The following is an 18,262-nucleotide window of genomic DNA, read 5'->3' on the forward strand; positions in this document are numbered from 1 at the left end:
TCCTGAAAGTCAAAGTCCCAGAGAGCAAATAAAACAAAGCTCCAAACTGTTACCTTTAAAACAGTGTAATAATTAGCTTAGTGGGGAGGGAAGACAGTCAGCTCATGAGCTGCAATTTGTTTTTATTTTTGGAGCATGGTGACCAGGTATTGTAAGCAAAGATTATCGTATACATATCAGTGCAGATACCACAAACTTGTTTCTGCACAAGTCAACCATGGGTTTCAATTAGAACAAGTGCCCCTGGAAAACTGTTTGTCACACAGTATGTCCTAGTGAATCAGATTCTCTCCCAGTTTTAGAAGAATGGATACTTTTGACCTCTTCTATCCACTCCTTGATCACAGCTTCCCTTGAGACCTCTTAAGTGGTAGATCGCAATTCCCATTCGCCCCGATTCTACAGTCATGCCTCCACTTCACGCTTCAGCTCTCCCACGTTTTATATGAGATTGTGCATTCTCAGTGTGGGCCTTAAAATGGGGGATGTTCACAGGGAGAAACATCTCTCCTTACACAAGTGTAATGTTAAAAGGACTGCAGCCAAATCAAATGTCTCAAATTCATCTGCAGTTCTTTGTTCCAAAGTACAGGCAGGACACCTTCTTCAGGCTTCCTGGATATCTTGCCAGGACAACTCAAGATTCATTAGTATGTGTGTGCTTTCTCAAAATGGGAAGAGCGGTACTGTACACATAGGAATTAGGTTCCTGATGCCCAATCCTGCAAAACATTTAGGACTCTTTAAGACGCAATGTGTGCTCTGTATGGCAGAGGGCATGGACCACCTTTTAAGATTAGGTCATATATTAATAGCAGATCTTATAACGCATTATAGCCTATGATTTTCTTTTGTCAGAACATTCACAAAATGCTAGAAGTGACTTCATAAAGTTTAAATTGCCTGGTTTCATGAGAAAGTGGTCCAAGACTGCTATTCACTTTATTAAGTAACGTGGATGTGAGTGTCTGCACTTTTGCTGAACACTTCTGTGTCTATTAGAAAAAATCTTTCAAACTATTAAGCCAGAACCATATTAAACACTTGAAATGAAATTCATCTCATCTAACTTTAGGGCATGATTCATCTGAATGATTTTAGACATCTAGGGAGAGATGTATCACATCATTAAAAATACCTCATTCTTTCCACTGTCTGCAAATGGGGCCTGGAGTGACCAGCTCAGATGTAGATATATACTCACATTTGTCAAGATGATTTCAATCCAGCCCAATCCCACAAACATATTAATGTAACTTCACTTTTGTAAGATTACAATGCAGAACAACTCTATAGCAAAGTAGTCCCAACAAAACCTGCTTCTTCCCTGCATCTTTGTCTCAACACAAAAGAATTACTTTGCATCATAAAAAAACAAAAATACAGAATAAATTTTTGCTTCTGAAAAATGTGAATGTCATGAGAACTATTTTTACATGAATATATTTATTCTGGTCCTCCTATCTTTATTTACCACAAGCACTGACAGATGTTTGCATACCTCACGTCATGTGATGGGAGATTGGCAATTGCATAGCCCCTACAACCACGCTGAAACAAACCCCAGTTTGTGACAATATTTTTCATAGAAACACAAGCAGATGAGTCAGAGATCTAAGCAGACAGTGTGTTATTGGAAAATTTTTTAGTTTAATTTTACTGATTTTAAAGGCTTATATTGATGCACCTGAACTTTCAAACTTACCCTTCCAGAGCTGAGCTGCCAAAACTCCAAAGTTCACCCACTGCCTGCTTTACAGTGTCCCTACATTTTCATGTTAGATAACTCATGTTAGATAACTTTTGCTCACAAAGGTAATCTAGGTAAGTTATGCACAGCTGGCATGCATAAATTGTGCATATCTGTGACATCTGCCAGTGGGAAAAACACTCCAAGTATGATACATATTTCAAGAACGAGTGAATTAGTTCAAACTCAAGCTTTCTGGGTCATAATTGAATCAGATCTCTGGAAACATATGCAATATTTTAATGGCTTTGTCATAATTCAAACTATTAATATTTACTGGACTGGATCATGAAACTATCCTAGTAACAAAGGAAGTATAATACTTTTATTATACTGATAATATCTTGCTAATGCTGTCTTGTTAAACAAGCCAAAATAAATTTATTCTAGTATTTTGTGCACTTCTTCCTGACTTGCTGCATTTATGTCCATGTACAAGAACTACTGATAAAAGAAGTATTTGCATTTTTCTAACAACTCGTTTACTGGGCCTAGTCTTTAGCCTTCATGAAAGCAAAACTATACATATATTCTCTAATTAATATACCCTCGGAAGTCTGTGTTACCTCCTATGTGACAAAACACAGTGTGTGTCTGTGTATTTACCTAAATACCAAGACATTCCTTGTGGCTCTTTTAATTAAAAACAGTAGGAGAGGCTGAAGCATTAACTAATGTGGAGAAGGGCAAAGCACGGATATTTTTTACTTCCCACTAAAATCTCTTATCTCTGTGCAAGTAATAAGCACCAAGGCTTTCAGCTCTCTGGTAGTTATACTTAAATCAGCAGCTCTGGACACTTTTGTTACATGCTGGACGTTGGACTGGACATGCACAAGTCCACCCCAAGTCTTGTGGATTGCCTATGGGAAATCAGGACATAGTGGCTCGAACGGGAGCTGTGGGAACCTTTCCAGCTTTCCAGCTGGACCAGGACAAGCTGCCTGTTGCTACTGTTCCCATACAGCAGTCTTTGAGGCTATGACAAATAAATGGTCCAGAGGCTAGGGAACACAGATGGTCCGCAGAACCACACTGCCTTTCTGGCAGCCTGCCATGCATTTTGAGGGTTGACTGGTACATGACAGAAAAATTTGGAAACCACTGTCCCAGCTGAATTTTTGTGCTTCCAGTGCACACTTGCTGTGCAGGGAGGAAAAGGGAGAGCTGCTGGATCAGAACTGTACTGGACTGCAAAGTCTTTTTTTTGGAGTTAAGCTAAGGGATTATAAGGCAGATCCACTTACTATTAGTATCTGAAGGGAATAATACATAGAATCATAGAATGGTTTGGGTTGGAAGGGAACTTAAAGATCATCTAGTTCCAACCCCCCTGCCACAGGCAGGGACACCTTCCACTAGACCAGGTTGCTCAAAGCTTCATGCAATCTGGCCTTGAACACTGCCAGGGAGGGGGCATCCACAGTTTCTCTGGGCAACCTGTTCCAGTGTCTCACCACCCTCACAGTCAAGAATTTCTTCCTAATATCTCATCTAAATCTACCCTCTTTCAGTTTAAAACTGTTACCCCTCATCCTATCACTCCACACCCTCGTAAAAAGTCCCTCTCCAGCTTTCCTGTAGGCCCCGTTCAGGTACTGGAAGGCTGCTAGAAGGTCTCCTCGGAGCCTTCTCTTCTCCAGGCTGAACAGCCCCAACTCTCTCAGCCTCTCTTCATCATTATTGACTTTAATAAGTAGTGAAATGAAATTACAAACAGTGAAAATTTTGGCTGCCAGAAAACCGATTTCTGACAGTGAGCACTATCACTATCCCCATGGAGATGAGGATTTGTGATTTCTTGGTACAAAAATGAGACAAAGCTATGACTTAGAGAATATAAAAGTGTTTTACAGACAGTGCTCCTGCAATGGCTCCTGGACTCGTCCAGAGGATATTGCAGCATTGTCCCTTTTAAACCTGTGAAAAGCCCTTTTTTCAGAGCCTTTCATGTGTAACAAAATGCTGACTATTGTTATAATAGATACATCTGTTTGAAACTTATAACGCTATTACTTAAAAATTGACCAGATGGTCTGCTCTTGAACGTACACGAAAATACCTCAGATACAGAATTCTGATGTTTTTACAGAACTGAACTTCTATGGCATTATTATTCATGTGCCGCAGGAGACAATGATTTCTGGTTAAGTTTTATACAATTTATGTCTATTTTCATCCCCACTGAAGTCGAAGGTAAGACACAAAGTCCTGCTGACTGCTGCAGAAATAAAGGTTGGTTATGGAGAGGCATGGCTGCTGAATTCTTGTACTGCTCTGTGTGTGTGTGTTTGTGTGTGTGCATGCGTGCTTAAGATGAGGGAGGCTTAGATGTATTGATTTTACAGAAGCTTTTTTCTTCACTCTTAAATGAAGTGGAATGAGGAGCAAATAGCCTGGCAAACAAAAGAAACAGAACTATTATTATAACTGCCTGAGGTTTTATACTTCAAGTGCAGAATCACAAGGAATCATTGGCTCTCAAGTCTATTTGTCATATATGCCCACGTGAAATCTCTGCCAAAATGTGGAACAGCATGAAACTCAGCCAAAAACTCACCCTGTCACGTAGTGTAGTGTTAAAGGTCAGTGATAGTGGTTGCTTGCAGTTACTAAATAAAACACTTCATTGGTTTCCATGTCTCTCTGAAAAAAATGGGACTGGAAAAGGCCTTCCCACCTGCACTGCTTAGGTCAGGGGTCCTTTTCCTTGCAAACTGCTGGAGCATCACTGCAGACCAGGCTGTTCTGCTATGGCCAAACTCCAGGTTTATTCCCATGGTGGCACTGAGGGGGTGGGAAACCACATCCCTCCCTCTCCTCTCCCTTCCTCTCTCCTTCCTTCTACTCCCCTAGAAGTTGGTTGATGGGTCTGATTATGGAGCCTCCAGGAAAGCTGTCTTTGTCGTAAAAGGCCAAAGTTCATCAACTTCCATTTACATCAGTAAACACGAACAATTCTTCCTGAGCCTGAGAAATCAATTCCCACAATACATCAGCCAGTCGTGCTTTAACGGACTGAATTGAAATGCCCCTTCTAATCTGCATCAGAGGAATAAAACCGATGCTATCGCATAATGTGTACAGATGGGAGGGGAAGAGGGAGCAGTACTCACCATTGCACATGCAGCGCACATTCCTGTAAAAGCGGGGGCACACAAAACTGATTCGTGCCGTGCTATAGGCCATCAGGGAATGTGAATCAATAGATAGACTTTGCTCACAGTGCTGTTCCTGACAATCCAGTCCAGAGCAATTCTTCTCCAAGATAGCAGATATACGAATCACATTTTCCAAGTGTCTCCTTGCATTGGTAAGCTTCTGAATCAAATAGGCAGGCTTATAGAAACCACTGTTGTGCATCTGAACTGCAAAGAGCATGTCAAGCTGATTGCTGCCTGCCACGGGCTGAATGCTGATGATGTGTAGGCTGTCCTGTTTTTGGGAGAGCACTGCATTTCGCAAGGTACGCCTGAACCCATGCATGTGAAGGCCCACAAAGTCTTCCGGGGAAACATTTTCAAAACGGATGGTGACTGTGTTCTGCAGCATTTCTTGTAGCAACTGCTCAACGTGGACCACAACATCAATGGGTACCTGGAACCGGCCATCACTGACAGAGACATTCAGGACATACTTGCCGTTATCAAGCCCACCAAGGGCAATGATTTTCCCATCATGGGTGTTGACCTTGAACAAACTTTTCTGCTCTGATTTTAGCGTATATGTGAGAACATCGTACACATCCTGATCTGTGGCATGAATTTTCCCAATGACTCCCCCAGGAAAATCGTCTTCCATGGTGACAATGAAAATCTCCAGTGGAATGGCAGTTGGTTTGTGAATGCTCTCTTCAATGACCCTCACCTGAACGTAGGTGTGGGAAACCTGCTGAGGCTTCCCAGAGTCCTTTGCCTAATGTAATTCAGAAAAAATAAAAAAATAAAAAACAAAATAAAACACACATATAACACAGCCAACAATCATAACTTCTTGCTATATATATTTTCACAGCATCAGTAATTCTGAAGACCTTACAAAAGAACTTCCCAAATGCGTTTGCAAAATACATATGTAAAGAAACGTCTCAGCCATTTCTAGCAGTGGAACTTATAAACTCTTTAGGGAAGCACAGATATCTCAACTAAGTGGATTGCAGAGAGAAATGTGTCATCAGAATGTCTCATTACTCAAACTGAAATGTTCCCAGGATCCCACAGCTATCACTTGTCCTCTTCACAACAGATCCATTTGAATGCGGTATATTCTGCACCAAATGGAGTTTGTGCTCACTTCTACCCTGGAAAAGAGACTGAAGCCCAATGAAATACCAGCATCAGCTTCTGCATTGCTTGGTATGCTCCAAAGTGTTTCAGACCCTGCTTAGTTTGTGTGGATGTGAGGGAGTTCAGAGTTGTTCTACAGTGCTCTATATTACTTTACCTGAAGCAATCAAGAAACATACTTGAAATAAATAAAATTTATCACCCTCCAAAAATGAAATAGGGTGCTTGTGCTGTTACTAACGCTAAAATATGAGAGCAGCACTGCGCTTGGACAGATGACTGTATGACCCAGAGCATGTATGATAGCATCATTTGCACTTTTTTATAGAAAGGAAACGAACAGGTATGACAAAAAACCCAAGGCCATCTTGACAGAAAGGTGTGAAAACTTGAATCGGTGTCCTTTCCTGCACTAAGAAAAATGTTTCATTGAAGTCACTATTAAGATATACTGCTCCAGAGAAGAACAGAAGGCTAAACTACCACTGGGCAGAGATGTATCACACATTCAAAGATCTTTGTATTTGGACATGGGGAGGAAAATTTAGGGGCTGAAGAAAAAAAAGGCAAGATGGCAACAGTAAAATGGACATTACTAGGAAAGGATTAGTAAGTCTAAGACACTCTAAAAATAATTTATCCTCACTCCTAAAAGGGCTGAGTGGAGTATTTAAAAAAAGATTTTATGTATATGTGCACACACATGCACAGAGATTGCATCCCATCCCGCTTTCAATATTAACATTACTTTGTAACAAACCTAACACAGAGGAGGAACCTGATGGTGGAAAGGAGAAAGCAGCACTCTGGCTCATATGAATGGAAAGAGACATTTCTATGGTCTATACACAACAGGAAACTATAAAATATGTTTTCACTGCAAAAATCCCTAAAGACAATAATACTGGGAGGAATTAGGCCTCCACAATCCAACAGCATGGTTTTCTGAACATGTTGGTGCATCTCAAACATTGTGGTCTGTCTAATATTACATTTATATGACATATGTGGATCTACATAGCTAGAGGATGCTGCTTAAATTTAATTCTCATGCCCAATGGTGGCTATACTGGAGCTTCGGCTAGCAAATTGCCCCGAAAGCAGAGTATTTTACGATGAAGGCATGGTAACAATGAAAGGTGAGGGTTTTTTTATTTTCCTCAAAATATAGGTTTCAGGCTCAAAAAATGTTTCAGGAATATTAAATATCAAACTTGTAAACTTTTACTTTGATTTGAACTGTTAATTAGCATCAGAGCTTATATTTTTTGAATTGTAATTGAGGATGTTACTGCTATGAACAGCATTAAATGTGCTTGTAAAGGAGCAGACAGGTTGTATTTAGAGAAAGCAACACCAGCAAAGCAAGTGGAGGAAGGCTGCATTTCAGACTTAGCTTATAGGACCATGTCCCATTTCAATGAAGAGGTGTAGTTCATTCCCTAGACTTGCATATTTACTGAACCCTACTACATTTTCTCTGGAAGGCCTGAGAAATGTGGACAAATTACTTTTGGATTTACAGTTTTTTGTAATAAAAATTACCCTGGTTACAAAGTTCCTCAACAATGACTCTAAAGTTAAGTTTGAGCTGGACTTCGATTGCCTGTCTTATTTTCACATCTTTAAAAGCTACGTTGACCTTGGAAATGTGATTTCATGAATTCTTGGTAGGCTTCCAAAAATTTATGATTAAATTTATGACTTAAAAGCAGAAGTGATTTTCCTTCCTAGAACAACATTTTGCTGTCACTTGTTCTGTGGTGTATTTATATGTATATAACGCATTTTTGCTTATTTTCCTCGCTTAGCTACAGCAAAAAAAAAGATGAAAATCTTAGATCATAATGGCCACTGCTCAGAAAATCCATTTCATGCAGAGGAAATTGGAAAGGTGGCTGGCTACCTATTTATATTTATATGAAATTAGGTTTAAGGAGATCAAAGGAAATATAACATACTGTGCACCTGTAAACTGGAATGCATGGTATTTACTCATAGAATACGGTCAATTAAAACCAACCCATACAGGCAATGCACAGATGACCTACCACTATGAAGGTTTTTGTCTCTGTGCAGATGCGAAAATCAAGCCGTACCTGCACGCAGAGCACATATTCGGTTGCCACCATGTGCTTGAAGATGACTGCAGATCTCAAGACGCCGTGAGGGTCCAGCGTAAACTCCTCCTCTTCATTGCCAGTGAGGATGGTGAAGGTAAAAGGGGGGCCATTGTGAAAAGAGTCTTTGTCTGTCACTACCAGCTGCAAAATGCTTGTGCCCACTGGTTTATTTTCCTTTACACATATACACAGCGTACAAAGAAAAGGATTAAAATGATACATCATAACACAATCATAAAATACCGTGTTTCACTATTGAGAATATTCAACCGAATGTTATTTGCCCAAGACGTCATTTCACAAGCAGCGTTTATTTGACACCGCTTATGCTCCATGGACTGGCAGCAGAGATGGAGGTACCCACCACATCTCCAGGGACCGATGAGCTCTGCCTGATACTGTGTCTGATTAGGACTGACCAACTGTTAACACTTGCACCCTAAGCAAGGTATAAAGAAGTGCGAACTCATCGCAGCTCAGGCTTTTTGAGGCCAGAGTACCTGGCACAACAGGGTTGGATGGTAAAATGTGTGACAGATGCTGAGGTTAAGGAGCCTCAGCAAACAGAAACTTGTCAAAGACTTAAGAAAGATGGGTCTATCCTTTAAATAAGATCACTTGATACATCTTATGCAGATAAGTCATCAAAAGCTACCTAACTGAAACGAAATGCTTTTGTATTTTAAAAGTCAGAGAAGTTTTTGATGTGCAGGATAAACTTACCTGAATTACAGCTGTATAGTTAGCTGGAGTAAATACAGGGCTATTATCATTCACATCGGAAATGTCCACGTTAACCGTCACAGATGAAGACAAAGGAGGGGTGCCGCTGTCTCTTGCCTGGATAACTAACGAATAACCAGATATCTGCAAAAAAGAGAAAACATTAAATCATCGTGAAAATTCTCCTAAATTTTAACTCATATTCATTACATCCAGTGCACCACCTACCATATTCTAAGGAAAGTTGTTTGGCCTCATTACTTTCCCTGCCCTTAGTATAACATTATCCTGTTTATTGCCACACTGTGTCCCAACTTCTGTTTTATAAGGCTATCAATAAACATAACAGCCTCACTGTTAAAGTAACTGAATCAGATGATGCATTCCTGAAACAAAGGGGCAGACAAAAAATAAACGATGGATAATATCCAAACTCAGCCATTACTACTGTAGCTAACATTTTCGTCTCTCCAAGGTGTCAGCTGGGATACGTGACCTGATTCTATTTATCTTACAGTTGGTTTCCAGGATATTATATAAATTGCTTATTAGAGGCAACCTGAGTTTGACACACAGTGTTTCTAACATGGTGATGGAGAACCAAGAAAAAGTTCACAGGCAGTTGGCTTAAACACACTGGAAAACATTTGGGACTACTAGGGACAACAGTCTCTGTAGCAACAGGGTATTATCCACCATTCAGTAGAAGATAAGGGTTTTTTTTCAGTCTACTTGTTTGCAACAGACACAAACTACTCAGCACGGTGTGGGCAGTTTAGTGCATCACCCATGGGCCCTCTACGCACATATGTGCCCGTGCATGAGGTGTGAGAGTATGTGACAATTTGCAAAAGCTCTGTCTATGCACAGCTTATGGATGACAGTTTGATTTTATGAACTGCATCCTTATGTTGGCTTCCTTACATCTTACAACTGCTTTTTACTATATATCGCTCCATGTTCCCCAGGGAGAGCTGCTGACACATCTGCCCGTGAATCCTTCTAAGGGAGTGAGCAAAGGGCAAAATGTGTGCCAGATAAAACACCTCGCTCCAGCCTCGGTGTGGGGCTGGAAAGGGGAAAAGCACGCCCCTGCAGAGGGGAACAACGTAGTGTTAAAGGGGCTTTTTCAGGGTGGGAAGAAATCCAAAGCCATTCGACAAATGAAAGCCATTTGGGTAGGAGAGAGGAGTACAGGCTAAGTGTACGAAACAAGGGGGCTCCTCTGGGATTTGGGACCAACCCAAAGAGAAAGGAAATAGTCTTTTGGGGGGGTTGTAGAGAGGAGAAAGACTGTGGTTTGTTGGGGACATAGTGACACAGGAGGGAGGAAGAATCCTGAACTATGGAAAGTCAAGAAACTGAGGCAGAGGATTAATTTTTGTTTCCCTTTTGAGCTGTAATTTCTACTGATGGCTAAAGACAAGACCGACAGTTTTATGTGATCTTTCTCAAATTTTGTGTGTGTTTGTTTTCATTTCAATGTATCCCAGAAAGGTAGATGGCAAAAGTCATGGTTTCTATGTGATTACAGCTCTGGAAATGAGTTTCCTTAAACCACTGAAACCTGGGAGTCAGCACTGCCTTTGGGGAGCTACAGCAGATGGGGCATCACGTATCATTTTCCCTGAAGGGGTCAGAAACACCTGTGTCTAGGAAATGTGCCAAAGAAGTAAAGAAAAAGACAATAACGCAGCTTATTTTAACCTAGGGAAACTTTGGAAAACGCAGATCTAACAGACTTGGCCTTAAACATGCACACGCTGATGAGGGTGAATGTATGTGTCTGGATGCAGATGTACATGAATGCACTTCAGAAACTAAATAAAATTATATTAAGAAATAAGGTCTGTGCCATTTAAGAGAAATATATTACAGCAAATTTGTAACATGCCCACCATTGTTACTTCCCTGTCCTCGACAGGCTGCGGTAAAGTCATTCTGCCACCAAACACCGACAATTTAATCCTGCCTTTGTGATAAAACAGAAAGGATATTTGCCACTGTTTTAAGCAGTAGCTCTGCTTCCAGTAGAGAGCTTTTCCAGCCGAGCCTGTATTCTGAGGATAGCAATCAGCTTCCCCAGTTTTGCGGATGCATCAATCGGAGGCAAGAGGCATGGATTTCTTTATATGTTGCAAGACTTCTGAAGACATGTAGCGCTCCCCTGCCCTGCTAGTAGCACAGGCAACTGTATTTGTTTGTTTTTTTCCAAAAGCTGCTAATTGCTAGCTATGGCAAAATGGTGATAAATCACCCTGAATGAATAATCTAGTGAGCAAACAAAGCAGTAGAATCTGTTTAATGAAGCACTCCCTCACTTTTGGTACAGCCTGGCCACTTCATAACATCACCTCCCCAGTGACATGTTTTGCAGAGTGCTAATTAATGGCTGAGGTCTCAGCTCGGTGCTCGGTGCCACAATCTGGAGTATGTTGTAATCACTCTGTTGCACACACTGCTGCACGTGTGTGCTTGCACGCGCAGGAGAGAGGAGGCAGCTCATTAACACAGCAAGAGCTGCCGGTGGCACCCCAGGAGAAATCCAGGGTTGCTTTTTTTCCTCCCGATTTGGCCTCAGCTGCTGTGTTGGTGCAGGGTGGGAATGCTAGCAGAGCAGCTGGCTTGTAGACAGGATTAGGGATAGGGTTAGGGTGGGAAGAAGTGGGAACTACATTAGAAAGACCTGTTGGAGCATCTTAGGCTGATTGTTGCAGAGTATAAAAGAAGTTTCTGCAAAACAAGCTAGCAGCAGAGTTGAGACCAATACACATCTCTAAATCATTGTAAGTTAAGAAGTCCCACATGTCTTACCCTTTCTCTATCCAATTTCTTTTTAACCTTCACGAGTCCCAAAACAGGATCAACAGAAAATTCATTGTCTCGATCCCCATTCACTATGGAAAAATGAATCTGGCCGTTGGAAGGACTGTCCAGATCTTCTGCTATCAACTTTTTTGAGAGAAGAGTGAAAATTAGCAAAACAAATATTAAACCATCTGTATGATACATTAATTGCTCAAAATCCCAAAAAGTAAGATTTCACATTCCATCAGACTAGTTACATCTGAACTGCAAACCTCTTACAGTGTCAAGCCAATCAGTTTTTGATAGGAGGCTCCCCCTGGACCTTTTCAAAAATCTAGCCTTAAACCATACAAAATACTTTAATCTTAATATTCCATATAATATTTTATTTCTGGATCCACAAGTACCAAGATGAGAGTATTGTGAGGTTTGGGTATGGCACACTGCACGCCTGACTACACAAATACCATGTATTTCACTGGAAAGTTGAATTCTGCCTTTCCAATAAAACCCACTTATTTCTAGTTGACTCATGAAATGCAATGCCTTAAACATGCCATTGCTCTTTGACATCATATCGGGGTTAAAAAGAAACAGTCAGTACTACTACTGCTTTCTTTTGGGAGGAAACTGGCAGCATCCTGCAAAGCAGAAGCAGACACAGAGTACTGGCTAGAGAACAGTTTGGGTGATTCAAGATGCAGTAGCTATCATTATTAACCAGTGTAACAGTATTTTATTACAGGTCATGTGGCAGAGGGCTTCATCCCGCCTAAATGCTGCCCACGGCCTCACTCACCATTATCACCGAATCACCGACGGCAGCATCCTCGCTGATGACTGCACTGTAGACCACCTGGCTGAATTTTGGTGCATTGTCATTAATGTCTGTCACGTTTACGTTCACAGTTGTAATGGCGCTCAGGGCTGGAGTACCTCCATCTTTTGCTTCCACTACTAAGTAGAAATCCTTACACGATTCATAATCCAAAGCTTCAAAAATGGAAATCGCTCCTTTGAAGCAAGGGAGGGAATGTCAACAGACAGGGAAAAACAAATAACGCTGTGGACTAAGGGATTTGACTGTAGTAAACAGTACAGCATGCTATTTATCACGATGACACACATACAAACTATGTTGTTCTAACTGTAACACTGCCCAATCCAATAAAAATATTTGGTCAGGTTTCTACTGCTGTTGTTTGATTAAAAGAATGATGCCAGTTGCACTTGGGTTGCCTCTGCAGAAAGGACCTTCACAAGGCATGAGGCAATGAATGGTTTCTCGTGAAAACAGCTTTTATAATATGAGTATCGTAGATGGAGAAGTGGGGGCCATATCCACCCATTTGCTTGGGCTCATGCACAGAGCCTGTGGGAGAACTGGATGCCAACTCTGGAAATCAGTCCCGACAAGTCAACAGAAATTCACTCCTGCATAATTAACTTCTCATGAATTAAATACAAATGAATAGGGTATGAATACCTTTGAGAAATCAGTTGTCTGCCATTTATGTTATTAAACAGGGACTTCCCCACTCAACTAGGTTTATAAATTTTGGGTTCCCTCACCACACAATCAAAACCAAGATTCTTTGTAACTTGACTCACTCCGTGCACCCAGATCCCCTCTAGGATAGAAACGATTTTTATGCAAGCCCTCCACTTGTTTCCCGGGTACCCATAACCTTAACAAGAAGGGGGAGTGGGTTGTGCACAGATTACTAGTGATGCCTTGAAGGACGTAATACTGAGCATGGCAGGAAAGAAAAGTAAATCCTTAACCTTGGCAAGCCAAATCCTTTTCAATATAGACCCGTAAGGAGCAGGGATGTATAGGGCTTAAAGGTCATTTAGTCCAACTGCTGCCCAGTACAGGTCAGCTAAACCTAATCATTCTTGAAGGTATTCATCTCTGATGTTCATATAAACCTCCAACATCAGTTTCCTAACCTTCTTAGGAAATGTATTTCAGTACTTAATAATCATTACAGTTAGGAATTTCTTCCTATCGTTTAACTGAAATAATCCAAATGCAATTTAAGCCCATTCACAACTTCTTTTCTCATGAGCAGGCATGGAGAACAGTTTATTCCCCTCCTCTTTGTAGGTACTTTTTACAGGCTTAAATACTAACAGCATGTCTTCTCTTTTCCAGCCTGAAGAGCCTCAATTCCTTCAGTCTTTCCTGGTAAGCCACATTTTACTGACCTTGGATCATTCTTCTTAATCTCATCTGGGCTCTCTCCAAATGAATCCTACCTTTCAGCATGACTTGCTGGAAGCAGGAACCCTGAAGAGAAGCTTCCAAGTGTCTAGCAGAGAGTTCCCACTGATAAATGGTGTGAAGGGCATTATTTTTGGATTTATTATATTTTGGAGCAACTTGTTCTTGGTGCTGTCTCTAGGCACATCAAGGATAGGGGGATCATTAGGGGCACTCAGCATGGCTTCACCAACGGGAAGTCTTGCTCAACCAACTTGATAGCCTTTTATGAGGATGTTACCCGGTGGATAGATGATGGTAAAGCTGTGGATGTGGTCTATCTCGATTTCAGTAAAGCGTTTGACACGGTCTCCCACAGCATCCTCGCAGCTAAACTGAGGAAGTGTGGTCTGGATGATCGGGTAGTGAGGTGGATTGTGAACTGGCTGAAGGAAAGAAGCCAGAGAGTAGTGGTCAGCGGGACAGAGTCCAGTTGGAGGTCTGTGTCTAGCGGAGTCCCGCAAGGGTCGGTTCTGGGACCAGTTCTATTCAATATATTCCTTAATGACTTGGATGAGGGATTAGAGTGCGCTGTCAGCAAGTTCGCTGATGACACAAAACTGGGAGGAGTGGCTGAGATGCCGGAAGGCTGCGCAGCCATTCAGAGAGACCTGGACAGGCTGGAGAGTTGGGCGGGGAGAAATTTAATGAAATATAACAAGGGCAAGTGTAGAGTCCTGCATCTGGGCAAGAACAACCCCATGTACCAGTACAAGTTGGGGACAGAGCTGTTGGAGAGCAGTGTAGGGGAAAGGGACCTGGGGGTCCTAGTGGACAACAGGATGACCATGAGCCAGCAGTGTGCCCTTGTGGCCAAGAAGGCCAATGGCATCCTGGGGTGTATTAGAAGGGGTGTGGTCAGCAGGTCGAGAGAGGTTCTCCTCCCCCTCTACTCTGCCCTGGTGAGGCCGCATCTGGAGTATTGTGTCCAGTTCTGGGCCCCTCAGTTCAAGAAGGACAGGGAACTGCTAGAGAGAGTCCAGCGCAGAGCCACAAAGATGATTAAGGGGGTGGAACATCTCCCTTATGAGGAGAGGCTGAGGGAGCTGGGTCTCTTTAGCTTAGAGAAGAGGAGACTGAGGGGTGACCTCATTCATGTTTATAAATATGTAAAGGGCAAGTGTCAAGAGGATGGAGCCAGGCTCTTCTCAGTGACATCCCTTGACAGGACAAGGGGCAATGGGTGCAAGCTGGAGCACAGGAGGTTCCACTTAAATTTGAGGAAAAACTTCTTTACTGTAAGGGTGACTGAACACTGGAACAGGCTGCCCAGAGAGGTTGTGGAGTCTCCTTCTCTGGAGACATTCAAAACCCGCCTGGACGCGTTCCTGTGTGATATGGTCTAGGCAATCCTGCCCCGGCAGGGGGATTGGACTAGATGATCTTTCGAGGTCCCTTCCAATCCCTAACATTCTGTGATTCTGTGATTCTGTGATTTTTCAAGCCCTGATCAGGCATACTACATCAGCACCCGGCTGTCTGGAAACTGAGTTCCTGCCTCTAAACCGATAATAATGGAGCTGTCACACATTAATGAATAATAAATAGGTTTTTTTTTTTCCCCTGTGTCATTAAGCTTCATTATAGGTTTTTATTGATTTATCTCCTTGGCTTCATTGTCAAATGTGAAGTTAACTATCGCTGTCTAGGCGTATTTGTGTTTAAATTTTCTTAGCGCTAATCAACATTACGAAGATAACAGACAACACACAATTACGTTAAGTCCCTTACATGTAAGGCAGTGGCCTCTGCAGAGTGGAGAGAGATTTTTGCATACAGTATTATAAATGACACAATGCATCATTTTGAGATTTTCCAGGTTACTGGCTATCACATCTGCACTCAAACAAGTGTTACCTTCAGCTTTCAAAATCAAGATTGTTTTGCTCTGAAGTTCTGATGGCAGATTTGTACTGGTCATCCTGCATGTTATGAGAATAAGGGGATCCACTACAGGAAGCACAGAAGAATCATAGCTTACTGTTGATGGATTAAAACCTCAATAAGGATAAAGAATATATCCCACTAAGGAAATACAAAGAAAATGAGCCACTTGCACCAAATAAGGTAGCTTTCCTTAGTACTTCTTAAGGAGAAGCAGCAGGATGTTTTAAAAATTTGTGAAGTATAACAAAAAAAAATACCATCCCCAAACCATGGCTGAAGTCAACTGTCAGATAACACAAATCAGGAGCAGCCTAAGTCAGTGAAGTTGTATACAGTTGTATAAACAGCAATCACATGTCAGGACTGCCAGCTATTTGGTCCTGATAGCACTGCCTGATGCTTGCTAAGGTCCAGACAGTTGAGGCTGTACTCAGCAGACAAGCAGGTAAATATTGCAAGTGTTCATAACTGTAAGGGTTGCACAGTTTGGCTAATGGGTTGTCACATCTACATTGACTACAACAGACACACTAATGGAGACAAGTATTCTCCACTTGAGCTAGGGCAACTGAGTGTGACCGTAATTTACATCACTCTCCAACCTAAAATTGGTTTTTAACTGTGCAGCTAACTCCATATTGACAAGCTCTGAGTCTCTGTTCTTGGAAATTTTTTGGTCCAAGAGCCTTCCCCAAAGCATTCACGTTTTTCTGGTGCTCTCATTTTGCATAACAAGTAAGAGCCAGTTTACAAACCTGTTTTTGAGTTAATCCTGAACTTCCCTTTCTCATTCCCCGATCTGATGAGATAGGCAATCTCAGCATTAGTACCAATGTCTTGGCTTGTAGCAAAAACAGAAAGGACCTCAGTGCCAGGTAAGATGTCTTCAGGTACTGTAACAAGATAATCTCTTCTTTCAAACACAGGGGGGTTGTCATTAATGTCTAGCACTGTAATGGTAACGGTGGCAAATGAGGACAAGGTCAGGACAATGCTCTGATCTGAGGCCTTTACACTGATGTTATAGGAAGACTGAAGCTCTCTATCAAGAGGATGCTCCAAAATAATGATTCCTGATGACCGGTCAACTGAGAAGTAACCATCTGCGGAGTCTGCCAGGGAATAGGTAACCTTTCTGTTCACACCTGAAAGAGAAGCAAATGTGAAAATGATAAAGTTAAATAAAGAAAACAACAACCTCTTCCCATCTAACAGAAACCCTAAGCAAAATCTGCTGTCACACTGATCATTTCCAAAGGGGGTGGAGCACGTGGAGGTAGGAGTGCCTGTGGGTATGGTATTGCTGAAAGTCTGGGAGATCAGGACATGCTCTTCTCACATGTCAAATCCCCGTGGATAAGTTAAGTTCCTTCCCTTATCATGATACTTTTTTGAAAGATCACTTTGCAGAACTGCTGTGTAATGAAACTTGAAAGCAGAATCCAGATACGGTCCTTGCCCAGAAAAGCTTACAATTGAATTAGATGAATGCTGAAATTGGAAATGTCTCAGAGCACATCTTGAAGGAATAGAAATGTACATAAGGGAAAAATAAACCCATAAAAATACATCAGGTGGCACAGAATGTACTTGCTGCTGGTGCTGCCTTGTTTCCACTGTTGAGCAGCAAAATATTATCATAAGACAATACCTGTTAGACAAAAGCCGCATCAAAGAATTCCTGCCGCAATATGGACATTTTAGAAAGGAAAGTTCCCCACTTCCCAATTTGAGAGCAAAAATTGAGTTGTACGAAAGATATCCTGTGTTTTTCAAATCCTGCCTGCATTTCCCAATACGTAACACCTATCCACCCGGCTGCTGAATATGCAGATCTATGCTAAGGTGGTTGTCAGTAATAAGGCCTGAGGGGAAGGCACTGACTTGGTTGCTCACTGCACTACAGTGGGATAGCCACTTCAAATCTAATTAAAAGTGAACACAGATACAACCTCATCTGACTCCCTTGATGCTGGTTGATTTTGTGATTTGGTCCTGAGTGCTTCACTAAGAGATTATAACTAAAACATAAAGATCCATTAAAATGGAGAGTCTGTTTTTAACATCTCTCACTTGAGCATTTGCTGCCCTTTTTGTTGGAGAACAGACTTTACAAGCCTAACATTAATCAGACAAACAAGAGCTACCAATCCCTTCTAGGCATATTTTGTTAATCTAAAATTTGTGACAGTATTATTCTGCTTTCCAGCAGCAAAGCATTGTAGAAATGTCTGATCAAAAGCAGCACAAAACACAGTCGTTTTCTGCTTGACGTAGCAGGAGTAGAGCATCCACACAAGGGGGAGCTGGGAGACTCTCTTCAATCACACGCACATAAAAGCTAGAGCAACTACAAAGTCCTACACTTGACATGGAGAGCATTAGGAATTACTGTTTGGCCTCTTCAGGGAATAGAATT

At 41.7% G+C, this 18,262-nt stretch overlaps 1 protein-coding gene across 2 annotated transcripts in view; it reads right to left on the bottom strand.

The window, feature by feature from the left end:
- Positions 1-18,262, bottom strand: part of FAT3 (FAT atypical cadherin 3) — a 346,791-nt gene that overhangs the window by 35,789 nt on the left and 292,740 nt on the right. For both annotated transcript variants that reach the window (XM_068425515.1, XM_068425513.1), the window contains exons 13-18: positions 16,599-16,988; positions 12,490-12,704; positions 11,697-11,834; positions 8,883-9,026; positions 8,136-8,333; positions 4,867-5,665 (exon numbers count right to left, since the gene is read on the bottom strand). In XM_068425515.1, the coding sequence (XP_068281616.1) occupies positions 4,867-5,665; positions 8,136-8,333; positions 8,883-9,026; positions 11,697-11,834; positions 12,490-12,704; positions 16,599-16,988 (1,884 nt within the window). The remainder of the gene's footprint in view (positions 1-4,866; positions 5,666-8,135; positions 8,334-8,882; positions 9,027-11,696; positions 11,835-12,489; positions 12,705-16,598; positions 16,989-18,262) is intronic.

This window comes from Nyctibius grandis, chromosome 2, assembly GCF_013368605.1.
Source record: "Nyctibius grandis isolate bNycGra1 chromosome 2, bNycGra1.pri, whole genome shotgun sequence".
NCBI classification, from domain to species: domain Eukaryota; kingdom Metazoa; phylum Chordata; class Aves; order Nyctibiiformes; family Nyctibiidae; genus Nyctibius; species Nyctibius grandis.